Source organism: Bacillus rossius, chromosome 1 (assembly GCF_032445375.1).
Source record: "Bacillus rossius redtenbacheri isolate Brsri chromosome 1, Brsri_v3, whole genome shotgun sequence".
In the NCBI taxonomy this organism is placed as follows: Eukaryota; Metazoa; Arthropoda; class Insecta; order Phasmatodea; family Bacillidae; genus Bacillus; species Bacillus rossius.
Window position 1 is genome coordinate 250,329,461 of NC_086330.1, and position 25,766 is coordinate 250,355,226.

The following is a 25,766-nucleotide window of genomic DNA, read 5'->3' on the forward strand; positions in this document are numbered from 1 at the left end:
TCAAGTCGCGTACATAAAAGTTTTTTAATATATATAATAAATTACCAAATATTGTTGAATATATTTAACATTTTTATACATGTTACAACACACATATAATAACAAACCTATATAGTATATAAAAAGACAAACGCCAAATTTTAGCATTTTGTATTTCTTTTCTCTGTGTGAATAAAATAACAGTTCTTAACGTAGTTGCTAATACTGTACTATATTTCTAAAAAAAAATTACGAAAACCCCTGACATCGTCACCATAACAATGATAAATTTGCAAAATAATTAAGGCACATTTTTTAATGCTACGAAGCACACTCTTAAGAGAAATGTTTTAAACTTATGTTGGGATGTAACTAATATCTTAAAAGCATTCTGAAACCGTTACTTTGAGGGAAACCTTAATATACTGAACATCATACCATCCTTTAATCGAGTACGATTTTCGCTTCTTAAGACCCATTTGTCTTCAAAATGCACTGTACTGTGTAAGTAATAAATCAGTCTTAAAATCAGTTAATTATTTTGTCTTCCTATTTCGTATTCTAATTGAGATAAATATCAGATAAGCATGTGTTACTTGTATCACGACATCAAGGTATTATTTATCAGTAATTAATATTTCATTTTATTTTTTTGTTAACTAATGTGCATAGGGCAGTGCACTAGACATCACTACCTGTGTGTAGTGTTGCGTTACACTTTTTAACGCATTAGAGTTTACATAAAATGATAAATTCAAAATTTTGTTTAAAAGTATAAATATCAGCGATCAATTTAATTAATGTCCAGTATAACTCAGTCAGTAAAACATTCGGAAATATGTATAGGACCTGTTAACCTAAATATTTGTTAACAGTTAAACTGAACTAAGATGTGTTAGAGTGGTTTTTTCTCTGTCCGTATATTAGAGGTATGGAACATCAATAAATATAGTTTAAAAACTAAAGAAACATGCTTTTAAAGATTATCAAACTAAAAAGTTAAAAATAATTTTAAAATTTAATTTATGACAATAGTATATAAGCAATACTAGTATAAATGAGAAAAAAAGCTTGAGGCGCTTTGTGCCATATTTTTTGTATATTAAGCGCCCCATGCTTTTTTCTCATTTATACTAGTATTGCTTATATACTATTGTCATAAATTAAATTTTAAAATTATTTTTAACTTTTTAGTTTGATAATCTTTAAAAGCATGTTTCTTTAGTTTTTTAAACTATATTTATTTTTAACTTTTTAGTTTGATATTCTTTAAAAGCATGTTTTTTTTAGTTTTTTAAACTATATTTATGTATAATTATCATAGGGAAATGAGTTACAGACACTACCTATTACCATCTGAAATAACTATTTGGAGTTGCAACGTCACAAAGAAATGGTAAAGTCTCTCCGAATCATTTACAGTTAGATGTATGGATATAATCTTAGAATTTACCAGAAAAAAACAAAACATTTTTTTTTCCGGCGTGGCCGGGAGTAGAACTCACGATCGCTGAATCTGAAAGCTGGAAGTCCCGCGCCTTAGACCACTCGGCTAACGAACGTGATGAAATTGGTGGGACATTTTACAGTGATGAGCCACTCACTCTTAGTCGAAAGAGTTACAGACGGACAGACAAACAAACATACAGGTGAAGCTAATATAAAGCATGTAATAAAATACACATCTGTCGCCCATTTACTTTAAATACAGAATTATAAACTACATATTGTGAAAACATTCTGCAGCAGTTTTTGCTGAACGGAAAAACACGGATGAGAAGACAGACGAAATGTGTTTGGTAAGTGATTTTTCGTCAAATGAAATGGAACAGGACAGTGCTTATCAGAATGAAATTACAGAACTACTTTTGTGCAAGGAAATGTATTTTACAAAGACATTTCAAGAGAAATCACCTTTAAATGAAATAGATCTTGTTGACATGGAAGAAATAGACTTAGATTTAGAGGCCAGGCCCCTTTCAAGTGACGAAATTTCTCTTGAAGGGCTGAAATATGTTTCTGGCTATATAGCTCACCGTTTCAGAAATAAATATCCTGACCTTGGCACTACGGATTTCAATTCGGAGGACGATAGCTGGATACATGTACAATCAAAGGGTAACTTAAAATGTCCCACTAATGAATTTTTTGAATTAATAAAGATCGCTGAAATGTGTTTTGATAATATTCATGGCAAAAATTTGTGCAAAAAAGAGCGGATTTTTGAATCACTGACTAAAATTATTTGCGGAACTACTGAAAATAAATATCCAGAAGAAGTTATATGGTACTGTTTTGTCAGGACAAGAACGTATATGCGTATCAAGTATTTGAACATGAAATATTCTAACGAACAAGACCAAAAACGCAAAGAAAGAAATAAGATGAGGAAAACTACCCTCTAAGATTTTTCAGTGTGATAGTGTCCACTTTCCTTCACCATAATATGTATGTTCATAATTTATTTACGATGTTTTTTAATTACTATATTTAAGAAAAGCATTTATTGTGAATATCGCAGCAATCATGTAGGGCTTAAGGTATTTATTGTATTCCAAATATTGAGTATGTCATTTTTATTGCCTTTATTAAAAATAATATATATATTAACAATGTAACAAAATTGCGATATTTTTGTATTGCTATTGCAATTTCGTTTCTTGTAAACATTATTGTAGACTTTTTCATATTGAAATTAAATTTGCTATAGGGTTGTTTGTATTTTAATTTTACAGTTATAAGATTTTTTATATGTTGTTTACTGTTTACAAACATTTGAAAAATATTTCCTTAACCATATTTCATTTCCATGGCAATAGTCTTGTTAGCTTTTCGGGTAACTCTTCTACATGGATGATAAGATGGTGCAACATCTAAAACATATCACACCACCTTTACATAACTATAAAACTAAGAGGTGTTTTCTTTACATAATATTAAAGCACAATGTTTCCTTGTGGCGTAGGTGATTTAGAATTTCCATTTATCTAGAAAAATGGGCTTTCAGAATGTTTTTTAACACACAGTGTTTGGGAAGGTTTTTGAAGAAAAAAATTGACTACACGTTTTATTTTTTTGCAGCTGAATTCGGGCACTTGCATGAAATATAATTAATCCGTAGGAAGCGCAATGGTTTAAAGTATTGATGTTGAAGATTTGAAAAGATTTATTGAAATAGTGTGAGAGAATGAACGAGTTGAGTGAGAAGAGTGCGGGAGTGGCCACATGACGTCTGCGCAGTTGCGGACAAAAAATAATCCATTCCGCCTCCCCATGGCGAAGGATGAGTGAAAGAGAAAACCTTCCCCTCCTCCGGGCACGATAGAACCTTATTGGCTGTGTGTTAGAGGAAGAGCGAGATACAACCTTCGAGGTTTTGTTAGTTCCCGCTAGATGGCAGGCCGCAGAGCGACCACCAGCGACACCCTTCCCGTATGAAGGCCATCTCGCCACTGACGAGCTGGAACTAAGCTCCTGACCTCCCTACATAGTAACGGTCACCCACATAGGCATCTAGACACTTTAGTGGTCATATGATACAAAATTCATTGTTTTTGGGCCTGTGAGCGTTTTTTACCGTGCACCAATCACCTTAAGTTCTCAGGCAACATCATGTTGCGCTTCTCTTGGAGAATGTTTCCTGCTGATGAAAACAATCTCTCTGAGCACACAGATCCAAGGGGTATTATAAGATTTTTCAGTGCTGCCTTCTTCAGATGTGGGTAATTTACATCTTTTAACCAGAATTCAATCGGGTCTGTCCCTAGGTCGAATGTTGGCTGCTTCATGTAACTGTCCAGTTCTTAAATTACATTACCTGTAAATAATAAAATTACAAAATGACAAATATTTGGTTTAGCAATTAAATAATAAGATTTGTTGACTGTAGCACAGTGTATGTGGTACTTACCCCTAGTTGAAGCTGTTGTAGCAGCTATAGACTTATCAACCATTTTCTGGAACATCTGCTACACAGAAGGACCAGGTGAAGCAATGGCACATCTAGAAGTGCCAGTTGACTCAGAAGTCTGATCACATTTTTGCAGTGTCATGCTATCATTCAAACTATTTTTCACTGTTTCAATGCTGTCAGGATTTTGGAATGGATGGTGTTTATAACGAGGATCAAGCATCGTAGCTACTAGGAAAATCTCAGTCTTTTCCAATTCACCAAGACGTGAGCCGAGTGAATGTTTCAAATCGGTTGCAAAAGATTTAGTGGCACCTTTAACGGCTTTAACCTCCATTATCTTCATTTCCAGCATGTGATTTAGGCTGTTGACTAGTGGTATAGCATCTGCTACAGATGCTTTTTCACTGCTGACTGTCTTGGTCACATCTTCAAAGTATGTAAGAAGATCTACTAATTGCTCGGCAAGCAACCAATTTTCAGCTGTAATCTGACACCTAAACTTCGAGCAATTTTGGAGAGCAACCGTGATGGAAAGACGCTGTTCTACAAGACGTCGTAACATATGAAGAGTAGAGTCCCATCGTGTCGCAATATCTTGAATAAGTACGTGCTGAGGTTCGTTTACCTTTTTCTGTGCATCGACAAGAATTTTTTTGGCCGCTGTTGAATGACTGAAATGCCCTACAATGCTCCTGAATGCCGCAAGCAGTTCACGAACTGGACGTTGATTCAGCAGCCCATCTTTGAGTACAAGCTGAACACTGTGAGCTAAGCATGGAATATTAGGCAGTTTGAGGTGATCTCTTATGGCACATTTCATATTAGATGCATTATCAGTAACAACTGCACATACTTTATTGCCTATCTCCCAGTCTTCAAATATGTGCAAGAGATTGTCTGCAATGTTTACTGCAGTGTACAAATCACCATCAAAAGGTAAAACTTCAAGGCAGAAATGTACCTTCTGAGACAGCTCTGCTCCATGGGCTGACACTAATGAAATCATTCATCTGAGACGAAGCCTCACTTGTTCACAAATCTGTTGTGACAGCAACATTGTCAAGATTAGAAAGTCTCTCTCTAACTTTATTTTTCACTTTCTCATACATTTTTGGAATTACTGTATCTGCCATGTGTTTCCTTGAAGGAATGTTGTATCTCGGAACTGCTTTAGACATGAGACGCCTAAAACCATCATTATTCACAATGTCATATGGTTGTATGTCTACACATATCATTTCAGCAATCAATGTGGTAAATTCCTGAGCTCGTGGATCATTGGAATTGTACAGTAATTTCTTTTCGACTACATCTTGCAGTGTTGGTTGAAGTAGACTTACTTTAACTTTCTTCTGAGAAGGGCCAGCAACCGAATGTTCCCTCTCAGTAGAACACGCCTGTGGCTTGTACTTTCTGCAAATGCAAATTGCTGGGGATGCCGTGTCTTAACATGATGCAACATGTTGGTGGTTGTGTAGCTTGATCGGCAAGAACCACCACGTGATATTACAGCACCACAATATAAACATATTGCTTTACTATCGTCTTCTTGGCTTGTAGTAAAATGTTTCCACACTTCACTTCTCTTTTCCCGCGTCGCCATTGTTTAAAACAGTCTCGTTTTCAGAAATACGCTTTCGCAATAATAAACATTTACGTTTAAAAACACAACACCTTCGGAATACTTCCATAGATTATATGATGTCAACAAAGACGCCAATAACAGGAAAGTTAGCCAACACTGAAGTTCGCAAAAATTTGGTGCTAAAGCAATCGCTCTCTCCTTTCGGACGTTTTCATTATTTCTCACTATGATCGCTAGCGCTGCTAAACCTGATCGTAATCGTAACCACTTTAATGCTGTCTTATTCTAAAGTTGGCAGTACAACTTTTATCTGTATGCTGGTATCTATGGTTATTAGTTGCGTGTTTACAAAATAAATAGCGGCGGGAATGAATACTAAATTAAAATAGTGAGTGTGCGCCTAATTTTTTTATTTAAAATCTGGCGTAAGATATGCGGCGAAATATGTCTACAAAATTTGACGAGAAAATAAAGGATGCGTAAAATACAACTTACATCGGTATCGGTATTTAAATAATAGGTGATAACGATTAATCGGTAAAATGTAATTATCGGCGATTATCGTTAATCAGTATCGGAATCGGTGCATCACTAGTTATAACCTTTACCTGTTTGTCTGCATCGCCACAGTGTACCGCTTATAAAAATGTAGCCAGAGCTAGTTGGCATCATTCACGATTGGTTATGTTGCTTACCATAAAGAGCGTGCACACGTAGTCGAATATCGATATCTACTGCACACGCCGAGAAAACCTTGCTCCAGAGCACATTGAACAGCTGGTGTTTCTCCATGAAAGACTTTTACAAAAACGTTGATTATGATCATTCCTATAGTAAAATGTTGCTGTCTTTTTTTTCCTTTTTTTTAAATATTGAGTTATGTTCAGGCCTTATATATACAGTATAACTATTCTTAAAAAAAAGTTGATATTTATTGTACGGCTACAAAAATTTCCTGGAACAGTGGAAATCCTTAATATACCCTGCAGCTAGGTGACTGGTAAGAATGTTGACAAATACTTTTGCACTTATGATATGGTATTGAATAAAATTTTGCTTGGTGTCGGTGATAGATTAAACGTGCCTTTATACTTTTTTTTTGTCAACAAGTAAATTTTAATGATACTCTGCATTTTCAAAAGAAACAAAATTATTAAAGACCATGAAAATATTTGCAGCAATGAGAATCCTCACACCTGAGATTTGTATAGGGCCTTGATATTTGCTGGTCTTTAAACATGACAGTTATATATAAATAATGGATATTTATGGATTTTACTACTCGACTCGAATTTAACTCGAACTCGAAACATTTCTTGAATACTCGCTCGAACTCGACTCGACCTAAAAATTCTATACTCGCATGACTCTAGCCACTCAAACCTCAATACAAAAATAATACAAACCTGAAGGGACCATAGTTTTGTCACTTTGTAATAACAAGGTTTCTATTAACCAAACTATTACACAATTTTATTATAAATTTTATACTATAACATCTAAATGAAATTAATATAATGTTAAACATATTTTTCTTATTTATTACATGCATAAAAAACCTAAAACAACATAATATTTTCCAAGAAAACTTGAATAAAATTTCATACAACACCAAATGTACTTTTCTTTAGGGATTGAAAAAAATAAAATATAAAAATATATATATAGCCTATTTTTTTTACTAAACTATACTATACTTACTAAAATAGTTTAAGACAAAGTAATAAAGCAATTTTTAGAAACAGTTAACCAACATTTTGAAAGAAAATGTAATTTCCAAGCCTTTCCTTTTTCCCCTTCCCCAACTAACACGGAACCAAAAAAAATGGCATCAGTATTACTTTGGTTGATAATTCACATTTATTTTTTTCCCTCTATGGGATTTTTGTATTAACTATTCTTTACTACGTGTAATTATTTACCTTGGAACAAAAACACTTTGTATTACATAATAACATTATCTTTGTATTAAACAAACTACTTAGCACTATAAATGATATTAATCTGTAGGGATAACTTTTTATTAATGAAATTGTACTGCATAGTTAAATTTTCTGACCTGCAAAGCTTGGGCAGTGATTAATTAAATCTTAGAATGAGTAAACCAACGACCTAGAGACCATTTTTGATTCCAATTGAACCATCGCTGGCAGCCATGTTGTTGATGCAGTTTGACAGTTTGGTGGGCAAAACAATGTTTTAATAGCCATTGTTGCCAGCATAAAAGAGGCTGCCCTAAGCAGATTACACTTGTATTAATGTCACTTGTAGAAAGTTGATGAAAAATGAAGAGATGATGTTTTGAAGTGATTGATGATTTGGGTCATGTAACACTTTTGTCCAGGGTCAGTTAAAAACTTCAAGAAAAGGCCAATTTCTTATGTGGCATATACTTACACAAACAGAGGATCACGAAGCAACTGACTTCTTGAATAATTTTGCAATTAGAGCTGTATGCACAGAATTATACAGTTCAACTGCAAATTATCGAAATAAAGTGTAACTTTTTAGGAGATCTTGTTAAATTATTTTTCAGATGTTTGTTTACGTTAAGAATCTACTGACGTATTGCAGCTCTTTACGAAAGACAAAATCGGTATGCCAACAGTAATCAAAACAACAATGGTCAATGATTGATTTCAGATTTATATTCGTAGTTTAGCTTTATTTCGATACTTGTATGTGTGTTGAAAATTAGGGATCCGTATTATGAATGATGTGACAAGTGCTAATGTTGGATGGTCATGAGGTTTTTACTCATGTAAATGTGCATTAAACTTTATTTTGCTATCTATAACTGTAAGTTGTAACTCTCCACCACTTTGCCTGGTATCTATTTATTGTGATGAACTTTGTTTGAACTTAATTTTATAAATTTTGGTTTTTGTGTTTTTAACGAACACAACAGAGGTTACGCCTACTCAGCATCCAAGAACAATGGCTATCTACATGCATAGATACAGATTACGTCTGAATCCATGTACCATGACAGTTTTCCATTAATTTTTTTTCTGTAATCAACAAAACTTCTAAAAAAACTGTGGTTCAGTTAATGGCCTTCTTTATGCATTAGCAAACTACATATAAATTTTCATCACAAAGACAACATGAAAGATTGAACACTTTATTATTGTTATTGTTCCATTCGGTAGACATCTGCGAATTGTGATTTTTCAGTTCGAATCAAATTTCAAAACAATTCATGAGTTTTGAATTTTTTTCAAATCAAATTTGAGAATTTTTATTAAAATAACATAGATCATTAAAATTTTTTAACATACCACCTTTGAAAAACTTGTCACAAAATTCAGTTTAAATCAAGTAACTAAAATTAAAGTGAGACTATATTGAAGAAGCACAACCAAATTCTCAAAAATTAAAAAAAAATTAAAAAAAATTATATGTCTGTAGCACTAAAATAAAATCATACTAATTGCTGTATTTTGTAAATTTACAGACTGGCAATCATTAGTGAGTTTGAACATTTGACAGTTTTAGTTGGTTATTTTATAAAGTGAAACATGGCTACGCACATTATTTACAGTAAAACTTATCTCCACTTTTCATGGGGTCAAAGTAAAAAAGTTTAAAAAGCAGGAAAGTGTAAATAAAGGGAAGACCATAAAAAGTATCACAGCTTACCATATTTAGCATGTTGACTTTCAAGAATAAAAATATTAATAAAAATATCACAGCATAAGGAAGTTGTTCAAAAGAAAAATAACAAATTTACAGTTTTTATCGCTTAAGCATTGCACATTTTATTCTAAAATCAAGTTTGAAAATTAGGGGTGAGACCGTGGGTGCTACTATAATGGAAAAAAAAAAAAAAAAAACTATTCATGGAAAGTACGTTTATTTAAAAAGTAGACTTTGCGAAAGCACGCCAAATTATTTAAATTAATGAGTGATGCAATAAAACCATTTTTTTCAACGTAAAAAAAAAAAAAGAAACCCATAACAAGAACGTGATTTGTAACTACAGTAGAACCTCGTTAATTTGTGATGGTCGGGACCGAGATAATCACGGATTGCCGAATTTCCGAATTTTACAGACTAGCGATTAAAAGGCCGGAAGGTCTTGTCAAGCTTCTCAGACACGGGCGTGCAGCTGGGTTAAGGCAAAGGTTATGTGACGTAACATCTCCCGAGGCTTACTGCGCCTTGGCAGCAGATGGATAAAATATAGTAATCTCCCCATTATTCGTGTTAATTGGGACCCGCCGACGCCCGGATAATTGAAATCATGTAATAATAAAAAATAAACCCGGATAATCCGTTCACGGTAAGGGCCGTCTTCGAATTAGTGTCTCTGCTTAAAAAAATACGGCACTGCCTAGCTATTAGTTCACTGTCATTTACAACAGCCGAAGAGTGAAAGATAAGATCGTGCTGACCTTGCACACATAAATTTTGGGTATGCCCCCCCCACCGCGTCAGCCGAATGCCAGCCAGACACGTCACTCGCTAGGCGCATGCCGTGCATTGGCGGGTGAAAAGTAAACAACATTCAAACAAAGGGAGACGGGAAGCAGAAGTCAGGACACCCCTCTCAAGTTTAAAGAGTGACAAATGTGGCAGCTGAAAGGGGGGCGACACAAAGGGTCGGTACAAACAGCATTGCAGTGTTTGGCGGCTGCGATGGCTTGCAGTGTTTGCCGGCCGCCGGCCCGCGTGACGTTATTTTTTAAGCGCTGACAATTTTTACTTCTCTTTTTTTTCCTGCACTTTTAAATCGTCCCAGATTATCCGATTCCCGAATTAGCGCGTCACGGATTAACGAGGTTCTACTGTATACGCATAACGATTGTGTGGGTAAACTCGGTTCCTGACAGAGCACGCGTGTGCATGCAATTTGCGAGCTATCGAAATAAATCTTTGACTACGTGCGCGCCCTCTATATGGGAATACAGGAATCAACACAACCAAACTGGCGCTGCTATTGTTTTTATAAGCGGTATAAAGCGACTCCCGAGACATTAAAGATGAAGTTTTTAACTTTTAAAAACATCTTTAAAACACGATTTAAAGTTAGTAAGCAGTTTTATCAGAACGAACTGCGTAAACTGCGTAAAGCAATAGGCGCGTTGTGAACAACGGGAATTTATTGCATTACATCACCTGAGGTTAAAACGGGACAGAAATAAAATGGTTCAATTAACGGGAAAACGTAAATAACAGTAACGTAAATAAGGGGTTTCGCTGTATAATTTTTGTAAGTGGAAGATGTAATCATTCATTTACATTTATTTAAACATGGGGGAGGGGGGGGGATGTCTTATATTAGTGTATCCGGGCCAGATTTTTCAAGTCGAATTATTGTAAAATGAATATTTGATTCGAATTGACAAATCGAATATCAAAAAGTTCGAACTCGAATTCGGAAATTTCGAATATTCGCAGAACCCCACCATTCTGTTACCAACATCAAATGATCAAACAAAAAAATATGCAAAAACAGGAAATTAATTTAATTGTAACTTCAAACAGCGGTGACAGTTAAAACTCCATGATTAACTATGAGAGTCAAAACAAATACAGAAAAAGTTATATTCAAATGTTTTGAATACTTATTTTAAAATTTTACAAATGACAGGAACGTTCATAAAAAAATATGGTAGGTATAGGCATTCCTCCTAATGTACTGTTTCATTTTGAAATGGTGATGTGTTTATTTCCTAAACTTTTTAAACATGCATGGCGGTAACATTAATATGAATAAAATGATAGATTAGAAACAACAACATTAAAAATCTGGTGAAAAAATGAATCAATTTTTACCACTAGAAACTAAACAGATGTGCTGGTAAATATTCACAATTTTTAGTTTTGATATTCCACCTACGAATGCAAATAGTATATTAATTACTATTTGCAACTATTCATGTTTACAAATATTCTCCTACCTATTACCCAACCAGAAATTAAAAAAAGAAACTAACAAGAATCTCAGTGTTTCCTATTGTATGACAGATATAATATAAGTGTATTTTATTGGATCCTCTTAGTTTTTGTTGTAAACACAAGGGCTTTATTGAATTTCAATGGTTTCTGTTGGGAGAAATTGGCCAACAAAAAAACCTCAGTTTCTGTTGTCAAAAGCATACTGTTTTCATTGATTTTATTAGATTCTATTGGGTTTTGATGTTTTCTGTTGAGAAACAGTATATTAGTTTGTTGTGTTTTTGTGTTTTTCATTGTTTGTGATGGGTATGGTTTATTTTTGTTGTAAAAACATCTGTTGGTTGAGTGTAAAGAATTCAATAGAAAACCACAGAAACAAAAAAAATTGCCCTATTACAGAAGCGGCCAATTCCTGGATTAAGTACAACAGAAAATCTTGTTTATTACCATCATGTTGTTTTATGTTGTATTTTCAATTTTTTAGTAGGGTAGCTATCGAGAAGTTTTACTTAAAAAAGTATCTTTAAAGATTCTCAAAATAATTTTTCAGGAAATTACTTACTGCATACATATCAAGCTTGCTATCAAAATCAGTATAAAATCCTGTTCGTGTCCTTTAAAATTCCTGTAATATGTGGAATCTAAATTGCATTAGGTTTCACAATAATTCCAAATTAAAATGATCCCTAATTAACTAAGAATTTTTTTTATTTTAATAGTGTAAAAATGAAATACATCAGCACCAAAGAAATGCCCCGAATCGTTTGGGGGAAACAGAATACTAATTAATGTTTTTTAATTATTTGTTTTCTAACCATGAGTGTAGGTTTGTTCACAACTATTTTAATTAAAATATTGCACCCATACAAATATTTTTACTATATTAATTATACCTCTAAATCATTTAAAAACAGGTATATAAAAGTTTTAAATAGTAACATTATGAGATAAAACATCCTAACATCAAATACAAAGATGTAAAAAATTAACAAACCACATTGTTTACATCATAGGCCCAAGAGCTACTATTCCTAACTAAGAAGGTACTAACATTTTGAGTTACAAAATAATTATGTTATTAATAAAAAAATATACATTTTATGTTGTCTGATAAGTAGGCCTGTGCGAATATATATATATATATATATATATATATATATATATATATATATATATATATATATATATATATATATGTGTATGTATAAAGTTTAAATCAAATTATTCTCTCATTCGAATAGTAATAATAAGAATTAGAATCCCACAAAATTTTTTTTCACATCATGTAACAAATATATAGACACAGAAAAAGTAAATGTGTAGTGTAGTGCCTTCTGGGAAATTAAGACAAATGTACTTAAGTGAAAGGTTTGGTTAGGTTAAGTCAGCTACAATAATTATATGCTAAATATTTGTTAAAATATTTAAATCATTATTATAATATTTTAATTTTGCAGCTGACTTAACCTAATCTAACCTAATAAACCAACCAACTATTCATTTCAGTTCAGTTCCTATTCGCCTTATTTTCCAGAACTTGCTAAACTTAAAACTGCATGTTGATTCAGAAAATTTACACGAACCTCATAATGAAAAGAGAATCTTTTAATTTAAATTCTGTATTCCCAAATCTGTGATTAAATCAGTTCATATTTACATATTTAAACCCTAGTTATTCACTTTTTGTTGTTAACGACAGGTAGGCAAACTGTATTTTAGTTCAGCAACATTATAGATGCAATTTCTGTTAATTTCACCTGGAATTTTAAACAATTATTTATATTTTTTATTTTGTTTTTAAGCTGCAACCTCTATTTCATCATAGATACATACAGCATGTAAGATGCTACTGTGTCACATGGTGTTAGATCAATTGTGACTATCGATTTATACACCATTGAAACTATGGCATTCACTTCTTTTAATGACCGCAGCAATGAAGACTCTGTGTTTTGTGTTGTCGTCATAGTTTTTGATGTTTATTTATTTATTATTTCCCACTGCTGGTATGTGTGATGAAACAAATACAAATAATAGTTTGTTTTCAAGTTTGAAATGTCACAAATACAGTGAAACCTCTTTAATACAAACCTGAAGGGACCTAAAATTTTGCAGTTTGTATTAACGAGGTTTGTATTAACAGGTGCATATGCTCACATTAATAATAATCGACAAAATCAAGTATTGATTTTTTCTCGAAAATTAGTCAAATAGAGAATTAAAGAGGCTTGAAAAATTCATTGATTTTTTTCTGTATTTTTTTAGTTGCATAAATGTCCTTTACTGCATTGCAAAGTTTGTCGAAGGATGACAAGACATCAGTGTCTACATCACTAGCAGCCAGAACATTTTCCAAGACAATTAATGCTGAAGTGGACTTCACTCTAAGAATTTTTAAAAAATATTTCAACCTCAAAATTAGCGTCAGAAATATATCAGTTACTTGTCATTAAAGTTAAATCAGTTGAAAAATAAATAAAAATGGAAGTATTTTACTTAATTCAATTTACACTTGCAGAAAAAAACATACGCACAATAAATCTACATGGAAATTAAAGTCTTTTTCAATATCCTGAAGTCTGAAATATGTTTACTCATGTCATCAAATGTTGAGCTGTACTGAAGAAGCCGATTTTGCCAATATTTAGTTGAATCGGCATTTCTGCCGACTTCCGATACGCTTGTTAATTTTCGGCCGATATTACTGAAAAACGAGAGAGACTGCCATAACCTAAAAATCCACGATTACCCTTTTCGCTTTTCGTAGTAGTACTGCATTCTTTCAGATCGCATTATTTCTTCGCAACATGTGCCAACCGTACATATCAAAGTTTAACATCCTTTTATTTTTTTCAACAATGTTCTTTATTTTTAATATGTCATAAATAAATACATTACCGTCACGGTAAATATACATCTCGGTTGTTACGGTAACTGTAGTGCAAATGTGGTAGCTATCGTGCTTCTGTAGTAATTATGGTATCGACAAAGAATCTTTAGTTCTTTTTATGGTAATTATCTTAGGATAACAATTGGGTTTGTACTGTAGTTATGGTACATCATCCAATTTCTTCGTAAGTTGTTGTTCATTTGTCTTTTCTTCATATTTACGTGCTCCATTACTTGGCTGCAGATTCAAGTTGATTTTTACTACTGTATACTATCGTTACTGTTTTTATGACGGTTTCTTTCTAAGAAATGGTTATTTCTGCAAAATCTTTATGGTTAAACGATCATCTATTATAATTTATAGTGACGGGACCACATATTTTGTACGATCAATGCGGACAAAACGATAATTCGAACATCGGTACAAGCGGACTTTTTTAACCTTAGTTGTATGGCAATTTTGCCGGGACCGTAGAAAGTATATGATAAACACGGACAATCGATACATGCGAGTTCGATAGATAGAGGTTTGACTGTAGACCATTTACCGTACAAATTATTTGCCGTTAACAGAATTATAGTGAAGCTGCGTGCACGTGATTAAAGTGTGCGATTCTTGTTCTAAAATTTCATTCGGTTTATCCGATAATAAAACAATAGTACACTACGTGAGCGGACGTGAGGTTACTTCGTAATACATAATAACGAATATTTCGTATTAACCGTATTGATTGACATTAAATATGCTATCCCAGTCTGAAGGGGAATTAAAAGTGTTCGAATAAACGCGAACTTTGAAATAACCGGTATTTTATTAACGAGGTTTCACTGTATATAGTGTTTTGAATCGTTCACTCAATTTTTCCGCTATGGTTTAGCAAAACAGTAGTGAAAAATATTTTGATTACTTGTTGCATGATTGAAACGTTTAATATTCATATTTTTTATTATAAATTCACGTTAAAACATAAAAAAAGGGTATAAAGCGACTTAACCTCAACAGCGAACATTGGTATGAGGTATGTCAAATATGTGTATGCAAACAAATATTCTTTATTTCAAAGTGTTAGTATTTGAGGTATACAAATAATAAGTTATTCCGTATTTTAAAATTTTAATATACCCACAGGCCTAACTAATCAGATAACCCTGCTGATTATTAAATGCACGCCTGTCATCTGGCATCAGCACTGCACTACACCCTTACTTTCCTGACTGAACGTAGCTTACACAGTGAGACAGTGGTTGTGGTTATAGCTCTGCACCCTGACGTTTCTGGATGCAACTTCTCAGGCATTATCAACAACATACACTGTAACTTCATCACTCATCATTTGAACTTGTCAGTGTTCCAGGGATGGGTGCGAGAAATCAGCTAGAGGCCAGCTCGGGGTCGACCACGCTCAGCACGGCTCCCACCAGGCGCAGGGAGCCGGTGACCAGCACCTGTGTCGTCTCCTGCTCACGCCGGATCTCCGACAGTGCCGCCAGCACGCAGCCATACTGACGCACCTCCCCTCCCCCGCACAGTCGTCGCCACGCCTCCTGGTGCAGCCGGCAGCGCGCCAGCATCTGCTCCCGGGACACCAAGCAGTCCGCCTGGTCGGAGCTCAGGTCCACCTGCTCCGTCACGCAGTTGGGACACAGGAGGACGCACGAGAATGCACAAGGCAGCAGGGGAGCCAGCAGGTCCGCCACGCTCCGGTCGCCGGTCGAGTTGAAGAGCAGGACCCTGCGCGCGGAGGGGGAGGCCGAGCGCAGGAACCAGGCGGCGCACAGCGCCATGCTCTCGGCCGTGTGGGCCCCGTCCAGGAAGTAGCGCACCCGCCCCCGGTCCAGCACCTGGGTGCGGCCGGGCCAGCGACAGTCTCTCAAGCCCCGCGCCGTGGCCTGCGCGACGGGGAAGCCTGCAGCCGCAGCCACCGGCCACTCGCCCGACCAGCTCCCGGACTGCCGCGCCCCGCCTCCTGAGCACACACCACCTTCATTGCAACAAAATAAACTAATTATAATAATGCATTTCCTTTTTAATACGCTTTCATTAGCTTCACTTGTGACTATGTAACCAAATTTCGGAAATCGTATCGATTTTAAACTTTCCAAGTGTATGTAATCCGACAATACAATACAATACAATAATTTCATGACTATGACCTGAAGAAAGGAATGGGAGGGGAAAGGGGGGGGGTTAGGTCATATGGGCAAAAAACCACTACTTTCGAGCTATGGGCAATAACCATGCTTTTTGTGTATCATTGAGGCCGGAGAATGGTGGAAAATTTGCTCGGGGGTAGACGCGCCCCCTCCCCCCCCCCCCTCCTTCCGAAGGTCAACACCCAAGAATTTGGAAATTTCAAAAATTGTTTCTCTTTTGATTTAAAGTGTTTCCAATCTAAGAGGCCAGGGCATGGTGTAAAACTTGTCTAAGGCTTGACTGAGCTCCCCCCCCCTCCCCAATCCCTAGTATTTGCCCCTGAATTTTTTTTAAAGGGAGGAAAATTGAAGTAGGTTTTATTTTGACGTGCTCCTGATGTCTTTGGGCATTTTCAGACCCTTCAGGTGAGGCTCGGGGGGAAAGGAGGGGGGTCAATTGCCCCTGAAATTTTCAGTACACTGAAAATTGTTTTTGTGGTGCATTTTGAGGAGTATTACAAAGTCAGACGTCAGTGGGGCACCCCCCTCCCTCGCCCAGTGAGATGGGTCCTGGCCCTTTTCAACTAAATATTCATTTTCTCAAAAATAGTGTTTACTGGATCACTCTTTATGTTAACATATGCTTTCATTTGCTGGACCACACCACAAGGTTTTGCGCTACTGTGTTGTGTTAACCAATGCTATGTCCACCATGTGCATGTGGAGCAGGGCCGCATCTAAGGGTGGGGGTGGGGGGGGGGGGGGCAAAAGGGGCATTTGCCCCGGGCCTCACATTCTAGGGGGCCTCAAATGTTATTAAAAAAATATATCATTATTTAAAGTGAATTCCCATTTTATATCTGGCTTCATAATAACTTGTCTTTAAATTTAGATACCTATTTATTTAGTTCTGTAAAGCATGATTCCACAATAAAACCACACCATGCTGTAACTTGTATGGTTTTATTTATAACTACTGAGTAAGTCACCGACATCTGACGCCGGTCGCCGATAACTACTGTGGTGCGGACAAAGCGAGCGAATTCATTACATATCACAACAGCGATTGTGGCGCTACGGGTGCTATTGTTCGATTCGAGAGGTTGATTAATGTGATGTGTGATTCGTTTTAGTTCCAACAGATGTCATGTAATTAATTTACACATAAAACTTCTTAATGTAAGATTGACGAACAACAATCAATGTCCCTGTTTTAATCTATTTGTGCAACTAAATATGTTTTTATTGAGATTTTAAGGCTATTAATATTGTTTTTGCAGTAATGATTTTATTTCTTTTAATGATTTTGTTGGTTTATGAATAGGGACTGGAAAATGTCGTCGTTTTGAAAGTGCAAAAAGCGGTGGTTTGAATTCTTAAAAGCGGTGTTTTCATTTCGGTGTTTTCACCAATGTGATTATTTTGTGGATTCCCAAAATTAACAGTCAAAATTAATATGAACATTATATATTGATACTGAGATACTTGTAAAAACATTCTTAAAGCCTTTACAATGAGGAAATTATTATTTACTTATCGTAATATCTGTACATAATTTTAGCTTCTATATTTGTTAGTAATGCTCTTATCAAAAAAATTCACAGTTTCCTGCTTGTTACAGATCATAAAACACAATACATAATATTTACAGCTGCAAAGTTGAATACATATGTAACACTAAACACATAGACATGGCATACAACTAACACACTAAAACAGTGTTCAACCTTCAAAATAGATTTCACTGAGAATAGCTACATTTTCAGCATTAAGGCGCTGTCGTTGGTCACTTAGAACAGAACTGTACTTAGAAAAAAATCGTTCGCAGTCTGCATTTGCACATGGCAACCATACACTTTTCAAAGCACCCTTAGAAAATTCTGGATGATTTACAGAAAGAGACAATAATATTGCAATCAAATCCAGTGATGCATCACTTTTGTCTCCTAACTGTTTCTTCACCAAGAACTGAAGCTCTTTATAGCCTTGAAGCAATTGACTTTCATCGCAGTCCTTGAACAATGCCATTTTCTTCAATTTTTTACCAAGATCTTTTGTTACTTCCGTAATTAAAATCTGTGCAGGGTCAAAAACACTCAGTTCAGAATAAAGATGACTTGCAGGATCACTTGAAATTAAAGCTAGCAGCTTAGTGTATCCATGTGATGCAGCTTTTACTAAGGCAGATTTAACCTGAGCTTTTGAAACATCTCTTCCACACGACTGCAGTGCTAAACTTGTTTCTTCGCCAAAATTTCCTGCTTCAGCAAGCTGCAAAACTTGCTCAACTTTGCGTAGGTTACCACACAAAATGTTGCTACAAGGATATGACGACCCTTCCAACAACTTCGTCAAGTCAACAATTCCCTTTGCTGTTTCTTTGATGAAGGCAGCCTGCACCTTAACATTAAGGACCTGTTCCTGTGACAAACTTGCCAAATACTGAACTCCAACATTGCTAACTGATGCTATGTCGTCACTCTTCATGAACTCAACAATAGCTTCTATGTAGTCGGATACATAGGCTACAGACTCGTACCACGAAGACCATCTCGTGAGGACTGGCATTGGGAACAGTGGAACCCTTCCAGCTTCATATTTATCATCCAGAAATTGCCGGAACAGATGCTTTCTCTTTCGAGTGTTCAGGAACGCACTCTTGATTTTGGAAGTGGCATTTTGAAGTTCAGGAAGGTGCTTTCCCAGAACATTCAAAATCAGATTGAGTTTGTGCGCCCAACACTGAATCACTACAACATTGTCCGACATCAAGTTGGTAAGTGTGTCAAAACACTTCCCCATGTATCGGGCTGAGTCTGATACTAAGGCCAGGACACTGTCATAGCTAATGTTATATTTGTTCAAAGAATCAAGAATGGCTCTTGAACAACTTTTTGCATCAGCTGTTTCAAGAATGTGGACATCACCTACTACGATTTCAACTTGGTGACTGGCTTCTATAATCTTGAAGATTATAACGAAAACACACCGACCTTGTTTGTCTGTTGTTTCATCGCAGCATACCGCAAGGTGCTTTCCTTTGACCTTCTCCTTGATGTTTTCTTCCCTTTCCATATTTAATCTGGGAAGGTGCTTTTCTCGCAGTGTCTTTACACAAGGCAATGCGCCAGATCCTGAAAAAAAAAATTTCCACAAAATTAAGACCACCATTTAGCATATTTACTGGCATAACGATGTACTTCAAGTTAACTGTTGTTGTATATTGGGTCAATTGCAATTTACAATACTGGACATTTGTAGTTCAGGAAAACGTTTTATTTCCTAGGTTAGTACTACACTCGTTCAGGTATTGAAAACAAAATCAAAAGTTTGTTAGGTTAGGTCAGCTACTTTTAAAAAAAAGTTAATTGTAGTGGGGATGATTGGTTAGTTCAAGTACATTAAAAACGGTCCGGTATTGCAAACTACAATAGACCTGTTATATCTGAATTTTTACTTACCTTCAATAAATTCATTCATGAAGTTCACCATGTGTTCATTGTTAAGTTTCTCAAGTGGTATGTTAGCCTTTACAAATGTTTCTGTGACACGTTTCCCAAGATAATCTGCCGATTTTTTGTCTTTGACAACTTTATTAAAGCATGATGCAACTGATGTTTGTAGTTTTGTAGTCTCTTCTTTTGTTGCTGCTAATGACGCCACGTGTTTTGCCGACTTTAAATGTTTTTCAATCGTGTCTTTTCGATCCCACGAAACTTTCGTGTTGCAAAACTTACACATAACCGTGCTATTATCTGTACAGTAAAACCCCTCCTTCTTATACTGAAATGCTCGATCCCTTGCACTTAATTTATTCCGCATTTTTACTCACTCACTAGTCACTATCCAATTAATAATCTTGTTAACTTGCCGATTTGCCCGTCGGAGTAGAAGCCAAAGTGAACATGACGACAGCAGCAGTTGCACACCAGTGAAAACTATTCTCTTTCAAGTTAATTTTTTTCTTCTTCCGTGGATCCCAAGGAATTAAAAATAAAAGTGTTTATATCTCCCGCAGTCTCCATGTAAATAATTTTATCTTTTTTTACCGTCACTTTTTGCCCGATGTATTAAGTAATTTTATTATGTTCTCCGTAATTACGTCCCGAAGTCCCACTCAATGGCGTGTTAATTTTAATCATGAATTTAAGTTACTGGCTAGGAGCGTTATCCGTAGGCCATAGCAACAAAAAAAAATGGCTGCGATGACTGGCGAAAGGAATGGTTTACACCGGCGGACTTTTATTTAATTAAAATGAATCAACGTCACGTTAAGTGTTTCATATTAAAGCGGATGTTAGTTAATAAATAGAAAATCGTAAATTACTTAGCAATGATTAACATCGCAAATTATTATAATACATAATAATAATTAATTATAAGTTTTACCCTTCGTGTTTTTTTTTTGGTTAGGACATTTATTTCCTTACATTTTTTTATTCAAACGAACATATTGTTTGTGAATTGCGTCGATGCGTGTGACTGCGACTTATTTTTATGATTATGATACTAAATTTATAATAAATAAACCTTTTCGCGCATAGTTTGTTAAAATTCGTAGAAATTTCGTTTTTTCGCAACAAATGGTATTTTTCGCGTTTTGCACTTAATTTCGCGCGAATTCGTGAAAATTTCGCGATCGCGAAATTTTCTAGTCCCTATTTATGAATCATACGAACTTGTTTATGATGTTCATGTTGGTAGTTGTGTTCAACAATAGAGAAGTCCATCAGGCGGGAATAATGTACACAGACCTTGATACTACACCAGAGTTTTAGTTTGATAATAATTGCTAATTGGTTGTGTTTTATAATAATGTCACAAAATGAGTGTACGTAAATTTGATAGTGGTGCTTCCAAACGTAAAGCAAAAAGAAGAGAACAAGAAGAAATAAACAAACTTCCAAAACTTACAACCTTCTTCACAAAGAACCATGAACCTCCTCAAACACTAGAACCATGTGATTGTGATGGTAAGTTGCCTTGGACTTTACCACTTTCAAGCTCTGATAAAGTTAAAGAAAACACAGAAGTAACTAAAATAGATAATTGTAAACACATAACACACCTCCAGAAATTCCCATAACTTCTAGAAACTGTGCTAGGACTGAAAGAAGTGTAGAGTTTGATAGTGCAGTGTTAATAGAAGAAATCCAGCAAGATCCTGCGGCATGGCCTGGCAATATCACTGACGAAATGATTACTGTATTTACTCGCATATAGGTCGCGGCAATTGTACCAGATTTGATGGGGAAAAAATGAAGTGCGACCTATATGTGAAGAAAAAAAATTTAAAAATTTTTGAGAATTTTTTTTTGCAATATTTTGCTTTAAAATGCGAAAAAGAAGTTTATATAGGTATAGGCAAATTTATTTACAATGTACACATACAGCGAAACCCCTTATTTACGTTACCGTTATTTACGTTTTCCCGTTATTTGCACTATATTCTTCAGGTCCCGTTTAGTTCCCATTTAGTCCAATACAATACTTTCACGCAAATTACGACTCAAAAATCGATTCCATCCCGCTATTTACGTCACGTAACAACCATAAACAACCAGAAAATACCGTAAGAGTAGATAAGATTAGCTAGTAGGTCTAAAAACATCGTGAAAAACGTAACGTTTATAGTCGGCAATGAACATTTTAAATCGCAAAATATACATATTTTATAACATGAAAAGTTGCTTTTATTTCTTAACATATAATAATTTAAGCCTAGGCGTGTAAAATTCCGAGTAATTATAGCAGGAGACAATCTAGGCACGAGGGAAAAACGTAAACTCACGAATGTATAAACAAACGTGGCTGCTTGTAAGTTCTGATACTGTATTTATGTCACAACTTAGCCGAAATACTGGTACGAGACAAACTTCACAAGATAAAATGAGCGGATTCTTGGTAACTGTTTTATACGTATTTTATAATTTCGGAAGTATTGTACAGTTGACACATATTTTTTAAAATAACAATTTATTTCTGGGGATCGTAATTAATTAATTATTGGTATCAAGACATCAAGATGGACGTAAACTTGAACGTGTCACTGCAGCGAGAAAACTGGTGCGTATACCAATAAACTGGTATTAGAACTGGTCAAAACTGGTACACGGGAGGTGGAGCTTATATTTTTTTCCGCTAAGCTCGCATCTATTGGCTGGCTGCTGATGCAAGGTCACGAGTCTGGGCGGAGCGTTGAGTGAGTTATACTGCGCATGCGCAGCTCAGTGAACAAAGAGAGCCAGCAGGCGCGCCATAACAGCAGCTGATCGAGTACAATGACCTTTCTCCACGCACGGCGCGGTAATGAATTACCGGTGCGACCTATATGGGGGGAATCTTAAATACCAAATTCAAGACCTCAAATTATGGGTGCGACCTATCTGCGATGGCGACCTATATGCGAGTAAATACGGTAGTTATTGTGTTGATAAGGGGCCGGACTTTTTTTAGTAATAATAATGGAGACTACACAGCTTCTGCTAGGCAAAATCCAAAATGCACTCGTAAACTAACAACATCTGCATTTGTGGGAGTTCTTGAAAATTGAGAGCGACAGGAGAGAAAATGGTTATTGTACTCTAAATGTACGGGAAATGTGTTTTGCTTTGCGTGCAAACTTTTCAGTAATTTTAAACTATCAAAATTTGTAAATGGTTTTCTCTTTTCTCTAATTGGATGAAAACAGAAGAAAAATTGAGGGAGCATGAAAACAGTATTGAACATAAAGCATGTTCTTTAAAATGGGTTTCCAGAAAAAATAAGAAAATGTAAATTTCATCACATTTAGATGCACAAGTGACTACTGAGACAAATTACTGGAAGAATGTTCTTGTTAGAGTAGTGGCAGTTGTAAAATTTTTGTGCAGTCGTGGTCTTCCTTTTTGTGGTGATAATCAGATACTTCGACCACCTCGTAATGGTAATTCCCTAGGAATTTTGCAACTCCTTGCTCAGTTTGATCCTTTTTTACAGGACCATTTAAGGATACATGGGAACAAAGGAAAAGGTCATGTATCGTATCTTTTTTCTGATATATGTGAAGAATTCATTGAGCTAATGGGCAACGAAGTTCGGAAACACATGCTAAATGAGATTAGACAGGCAAAATATTATTCACTGATAGTTGATTCTACACCTGATGTTTCCCATACAGATCAGTTATCTTTTGTATTTAGATACTGCCTTAACGGTAACATTTTGGAAAGGTTTTTGTGTTTCATTCCAATTTACAGCCACACAGGAAGAAATTTAAGTGAAGTTGTAACCTGTACTCTAAAAGCGCTGTGCTGTATGTTCCATGTGCAGCACATTCAGTAAACTTAGTAGGAAAAAACAGTGTTGGTGAATGTATTCATGCAACAAAACTGTTTCTGTTTTTAGAAAAGCTGTACCTACTCATTTTTCACTGCTTCCACTCACAGGTGGTCAGTTCTTGAAGGAGTTATTTCGGAAAGCACAGGAAATAGCGGAAAGCCAAAAATCACTGTCAAGAGCTTGTCGGAAACAAGGCAGTCATGCCGAGAAGATGCATTGAAAACTCTCGTCATTCATTGTGATGAGATTTTCTGTGCATTTAATGATATGTTCAACGACAAAAATGAAACGCAAGTCACAAGGAAGGAAGCAACTCCCTCATGAAGAAAATGCAATATTTAGAATTTGCTTTTATGGCCATATTTTGGTACGACATTATGGAAATATTCGGTGCAGTAACCAAGCATCTACAGAAGCCTGGACTCGATGTCTTAACTGGTCATCAACTAATGAATTCTTTGAAAGATTTTGTTTCCGATATGCGAAATAATTTTTATAAAATTGAAGTTAAAGCAACAAAACTAAGCAACCATGTGTTACAAACTTTTGTAGATACTAGATCTTCTAAAAATAAAAAGTTTTTGGATGGAAAAGACGAACTTTCAACTGTTGTAACATCCCGCGATAATTTCAGAATTTCCACATTTCTATGCATTTCTGATAAGCTCCGCATGGAACTGGAGAAGAGAGCTGCTTCCTACAAAGATATTGCCTCAACATTTGGGTTTCTTTGTAACTTAACTACAGCAAGTGAAGATGAACTCAAATCTAATGCTACTGAGTTGGTCAGAAAATACAGAAAGGATCTGCAGCCTGTTATTACAAATGAATTATTACACTTATCATCATTTCTCAGAGAGCAACAAGTTAAAGACAGTATTACATCATTCACTCCACAAAAGGTTTTGCAGCACTTATATAACAGTGATATAATTAATGTATTTCCAAATGTAGCAATAGCACTGCGCTTGTATTTGACACTACCAATCACAAACTGTGAAAGTGAAAGATCATTTTCAAAACTGTCAGTTCTGAAGAATCAATTCCGATCTACCATGTCACAAGAGAGATTAAACTCGTTAGCGGTGATTTCTACAGAATATGATCTTGTGAACCGCATTTCATTTGATGGACTCATTAACTTGTTTGCTGCTAAAAAGGCAAGGAAGAAGTTTATTGCAAAGTGAGTTAATAAATATGTAATTTTGATTGGTTGGGATCTGCAACTCATAAGATTGTGTAAATATTTGAGAACGATTTAAGACTTTCGTAAATGAAGCAGAGAAATATTGGGGGTGGGTGTTGGCTATGAAATATTACCCCATTTCAAATAGAAAATTTGTTGTTATACATTATTTTGTTTTCCCTGCATAAATATGTTTCATATACAGGCGTATACAGGCTGCATTTCATTATGGTACTTCTTGTCCTTTTTTATGTTAGTTATTACATACATACATGTCAATGCAAATATGAGTTTTTCATATCTGAAAATTATTACTACAATAAAAAAGGGGGGGGGGGGGGGGGGGCCTCCGAATATCGTTGCCCCAGGCCTCGGATTCTCATAAAACGGCCCTGATGTGGAGTACTGTGAGCATCAAAGATAATGTGTGCCGACCCTCGACAGAGCTCTCATCCTTTTGTTGTACAACCAATGACAATACAATAATTCCATGAGCACGAGCAATAACCATGCTTTTTGTGTAACCATGAGGCCAGAGCAAGTCAACCGCTCCTCTCGGGGGGAGGGGTCAGTGCCACAACAATTTAAAAAATTTAAAAAAATCGATTTTCTTTGGTTTGTAGTGTTTCCGAGCCATTGGAGGACCTCAAACTTCCACCCCCCCCCCCCCCCCCCCCCCCCCAACAAGGGGAAAGTCATTTGCCTCCGAATTTTTTTTAAATTTGGGAAAATTGAAGTACGTTCATTTTGACATACTTCCATGGCCTTCGGGCACCATTCGAATCTCAGGGGAAGGGGAGGTTAATTGCCCCCAAAAATTACAGGTCTTTATAAATTGCTTTTGTGGTGCATTTTGA

At 35.6% G+C, this 25,766-nt stretch overlaps 3 protein-coding genes across 3 annotated transcripts in view; all 3 read right to left on the minus strand.

Moving 5' to 3' along the window:
- Positions 1-1,118: 1,118 nt before the first annotated feature.
- On the minus strand, positions 1,119-5,884 carry LOC134527462 (zinc finger BED domain-containing protein 4-like). Its single transcript, XM_063360157.1, has 2 exons — positions 3,890-5,884; positions 1,119-3,796 (listed from the first exon to the last, which is right to left on the minus strand). Exon 1 carries the CDS (start codon positions 4,896-4,898, stop codon positions 3,948-3,950), a length of 951 nt encoding a protein of 316 aa, XP_063216227.1. The 5' UTR covers positions 4,899-5,884; the 3' UTR covers positions 1,119-3,796; positions 3,890-3,947.
- Positions 5,885-12,071: 6,187 nt separating this feature from the next.
- Positions 12,072-25,766, minus strand: part of LOC134527461 (folylpolyglutamate synthase, mitochondrial) — an 89,059-nt gene continuing 75,364 nt past the window's right edge. The window contains exon 7 of the mRNA XM_063360156.1: positions 12,072-16,237. Within this exon, the coding sequence (XP_063216226.1) occupies positions 15,642-16,237 (596 nt within the window). The 3' untranslated portion in view covers positions 12,072-15,641. The remainder of the gene's footprint in view (positions 16,238-25,766) is intronic.
- Positions 16,429-23,138, minus strand: LOC134527460 (uncharacterized). The gene is made up of 2 exons (XM_063360155.1): positions 19,865-23,138; positions 16,429-19,537 (listed from the first exon to the last, which is right to left on the minus strand). The coding sequence occupies exons 1-2, from the start codon at positions 20,223-20,225 to the stop codon at positions 18,126-18,128; spliced, it is 1,773 nt and encodes a 590-aa protein (XP_063216225.1). The 5' UTR covers positions 20,226-23,138; the 3' UTR covers positions 16,429-18,125.